The 4478-nt window shown below is 29.6% G+C and overlaps 1 protein-coding gene across 1 annotated transcript; it reads left to right on the top strand.

The window, feature by feature from the left end:
* Positions 1 to 1533: 1533 nt before the first annotated feature.
* On the top strand, positions 1534 to 2476 carry LOC131001385 (uncharacterized). Its single transcript, XM_057927764.1, has one exon. The coding sequence runs from the start codon at positions 1856 to 1858 to the stop codon at positions 2327 to 2329; it is 474 nt and encodes a 157-aa protein (XP_057783747.1). The 5' UTR covers positions 1534 to 1855; the 3' UTR covers positions 2330 to 2476.
* Positions 2477 to 4478: the final 2002 nt, after the last annotated feature.

The raw sequence follows: 4478 nt of genomic DNA, 5'->3' as shown, positions 1-4478 counted from the left end.
CTTAATTTTTTAGGGAATATAAATAGAATTAATAACATCAAAGTCCTATATATTACCTCAAAATTACAAATACTTATGTATTTTCTATTTTTCGTGTAAGGATATAAAAAAAATTTTATTGATCAGTGAAATATTAGTATAATGTTTTTTTAGATATTCAATAGTTTTTAGATATATAATGATTTTGATATATTTAATAGTTTTTGGATATGAGAATTGATTATAAATTTGCATTTTGAAATTAATTTTTATAGTACATATTTTATGTAAATGCTAATAGATTTGAAGTCACATAAATATAGAACATATAAATACAATATCCAAAATATAATTTTAGATATTATTTATCTTAATATCATATGAAATATTTATTTACTAACTATAACTATCATTACACTATAAAATTGAAAATTAACGTGTTTTCATATTTAGGTTCTTTAATAAGTTATTGGTGTGGATTTTTTAATATTTTTTTTATTTTCTATTATATTTTAATTATATTTAATCTGTATAATTATTTAATATTTTATTTAATTTTAATGATCGCCGTGCATTGCACGGGATAGGCATACTAGTTTTATTTAAAAAGTGGGTCTCAACATAATAAAACATCATTTTATGTTTTTGATAAAATCACATAGTATAAAAATGGAATGGTGGTGGTGGGGTGTTCGAATTTGGATGGAATTGAAACCATGTAAACATCTAAAATGAATGTTCCTGTCAATGAAGTGACATTTTCCCCACAATATAAAATCTCATGCAACATTTAGGTAAGCTGTAATAGTTTTGACGAAATCGAACCTAATCTTCTTTTCCACTTTCGAATTTATAATTTTCCTCCGTCAACAAAATCTATACCTACCCGAAAAATATGGCTACCAGTATTTTAATTACGTCATATAAAAAATATTTGAAAAACGGATATGTATGATTTTTCTTAGATCTCACTATAGTTATTTTCAATGCACAATAGATAATCGCATTCGAAAAATTATATCCCATATATCTAAGGGTGTAAACAAACCAAGTCGTTCGCGAACTATTCGGAGCTCGGTTCGAAAAAAACTCGTTCAAGTTCGATTAGAGAAGCTTGATAAATAAACAAACCAAGCTTGAGCTTAATAGTATTCGGCTCATTAGCTCGTGAACATATTTGTCAAGTAATTCATCTTGAAAAATATAAATTATTAGTAGATACAACTTATATTTATCCACTAAAATTAATAATAATAGTATTAAATCTCTAATTAATTTTATTTGTCATAAGAAAATAATTAATATATTTATTATTGTAAATAAAATAATTTATTTTTAAAATAAAATAATCAATATTTTGAATATAAATATAAATTTTAGAAAGTTCGTATAGGCTCGATTAGGCTCGTGAGCCTCAAAGTATTCGGTAAGTAAAGTTCGGGATTCGATTCGATACTAAACAAACCAAACTTGAACACACCACTATTCGGTTCGGCTCGGTTCGATTACACCCTATATCCCCTCCGTCCACCATCAACAATATCATTTCTAATGTTATTATTTTGGTTTGTTCACAATATCATTTTCACTTTTATTTATAATATATAATATGATCAACAAACTCCACTTACAATAAAACACGTGTCGTCTACAAAATGAAAACGATATCATGAATGGATTGCATTTGATGCAAAATACATAAGGAATTATTAAATTTAAACTTGAAATATTTGATCTGAGAAATACCTCTCATTCCACTTGAGAGCTTACAATAGATATGTTTTAGTGATTAAAAAGTCAGGAGTCTGACTTAATAGTGTACCCAAAAGTTTTCAATATAAATTGGCAGCGTGAGTGAAATATGAGTGTGTGAGACATGGCATCCCTATCTCAAATCTGTGCTCATATCTACACCATGGCAATGCTCTTCTTCTCCATCCTCCTCCTCGAGCTCGCCATCCTCGTCCGCGGCGCCGCCCGGGCCACCCCCCGCCGCTCCCTCACCACCGATCAATTCCTCAAAATCATCGATCAAAAGGCTCCGGCACGGCGGTACGCGGCGGGGCTGGGGTTCGAAACCTCGGAGTGCAGTGTTTGCCTATGCCTCTACGAGGATGGAGACGAGGTGAGGAAGCTCAAGTGCAAGCACACATTCCACAAAGGCTGCGTTGACACGTGGCTGCAGCAGGACTCCGCCACGTGCCCCCTCTGCCGGCGGCCGGTGCTGCCGGTGGACGTGGTGCTGAAGCACCGCAACCACCGGCTGCAGGAGTACTACGACGGCGGCGATGAGGAGCTGATGATGATGCTCTACGCCTTACATGGTAATTTCTTGAGGAGGTTTTTTTGATTATTTTAATTTTAAAGATTGTAAATTTATTTTATTTTACTTTGGTAGGTGTACACTAGTTAGAATTTTGTCTCTTATTTTTGTTATCTAGCTATTTTATCAGGTTACGCGGCTTACGCCATATCTATGAGCAAACATTTAATTTAAGGTGACCTAATTAAATTGACTAGAATTAACTAAAATAATCTATAGAGATTTAGGACTGCTTACCTACCATATAAATATAATAAAGTCATTTGTTTTTATATTTTTGTAAATTATTACTACATTTTTTTTTGAGGGGATTGTATATTATTACAACAATTAATGTTGTCAAAATCAGCTGTTTGAGTCGTCGTTGACACGGCAAAATAGTTTCTATTTGGTACTGATTATTTTTTTGCTTCTAATTAATTCCTCAAATTTGAATTTTGTTATGGTGTTTACCACATACAATTTATAACTGCAAATTTGAATTTTTGTCCCTAAAGGGACACCAAGCGGTACGATCTTTTTTGTGTGAACAATGAGGTCTCGAGTTCAAACCCCACTGCTCCCTCTCCCCAACTCCACCAAGTTAAAAAAAAAAAAAAACCTCATCTTATAACCGCTCCCCCTTCCCCCAAGTAAAAAAAAATGACTTTTACTTATTAATTTGTCGACGTTTCTCCCCCCCCCCCCCCCAAAAAAAAAGTTTGTCGACGTTTTTTAGCAGGACGCGCACTAATTATGCATTACTTAGTAATCTTTGGATTCTTCGTCAATTTATTTATATGTGTAGGTCCTGACTGAGTTGGCAATGTTGACTTAAACAATTTTTAATCTTTTGTGATAACCCATTTGTAAGATAAAGTTGGAAAAATATCGGCCTTAATGATGCAATATAGAAGAATGAAAACATGATGATAATTGTAATAATTAAAACAATAAATTAATATTTATATACTAATTTAATTTAAAATATATATATAATGGATTATATATTAATTTAGTCTTTTTTTAAATAAATTATAGTAAAAATATAATATACTATTATTATATAATAAGTACATAATATCCTATCAATAATTTTTTATGTAAAATAAATAGGAATATGTAATATAAAAATTAAAATACTAAAATTAAGATAAAAGTATTTAAAATAAGGTTTTCTAGTTTCAAGAAAAATATTACTTAAAAATATAAGTAATTTAACATGTTAAAATTTTAAAATACTATCATAATATTTTTATTTTAAATCTATTTTTTTATATATCATATTCAAATTAAAGGTATTTTTATTATCTTTCATTCTAGACGCCAATATTGCATATTTTATTTGAAACGTAACCAAATGAGAATGGAAGGAAATTGTGCTCTATCTATAAAATGAAGAAATTTAAAATTTAAAGATTAGTGGAGCTTGAGGAGTTAATAAATGGTTAGTTTGATTTGAGGTGGTATCCTGTACACGCGGGTGTATTGTACACCTAGATATAAATGACACTAACACTAACATTATTTTATTTTACAAATGACACTATCATGTTATATAAATAACACTATCTCAAAATGACACTAACACTTTATTGAAATGACACTAACACTAAATGACACTATCACTATATCGAAATGACACTAATACTCCGAGTTTACCGTACACCCGGGTGTACAGGATATTTTGTTATTTGATTTTTATGTATTGATTTTCAATTTCACATAAACTGTGACATTAATTTCTCTTTAATTTATAAAATTGTCATTGAAATTGATTTAAAATAAATTTCAAATTAGAGATTTCTTTTGATATATTATACTCTCTCCGTCCATAATATATATCCTTGTCACTTTTATTTATAGCAGTAGAATCCACATACTTCACTAATAATAATAATAATAATAATAATAATAATAATAATAATAATAATAATAATAATAATGATGTGACTCAAACTCCACTCACAATACTCACTATTATCTACTATTATTTTTTAAAATTCATATCGCCCATAAAATGATACTATATAGACAGAGGGAGTAGGGCATTGTTTTTTTTAGACGGAGTCTCCCTAATATAATAATTGGCCGTCACATGCTTCATCCTATGATTTATTCTATTGTATTTTCTTGTGATTTAATAATTGAAGCTCGTTATGTCATTGTGGGCACATGATATATATCATTCGAGTTC

The sequence above is a fragment of the Salvia miltiorrhiza genome, chromosome 8 (genome assembly GCF_028751815.1).
Source record: "Salvia miltiorrhiza cultivar Shanhuang (shh) chromosome 8, IMPLAD_Smil_shh, whole genome shotgun sequence".
In the NCBI taxonomy this organism is placed as follows: Eukaryota; Viridiplantae; Streptophyta; class Magnoliopsida; order Lamiales; family Lamiaceae; genus Salvia; species Salvia miltiorrhiza.
The sequence above is the reverse complement of the archived record's forward strand: the minus strand, read 5'-3'. Positions and strand labels throughout refer to the sequence as shown.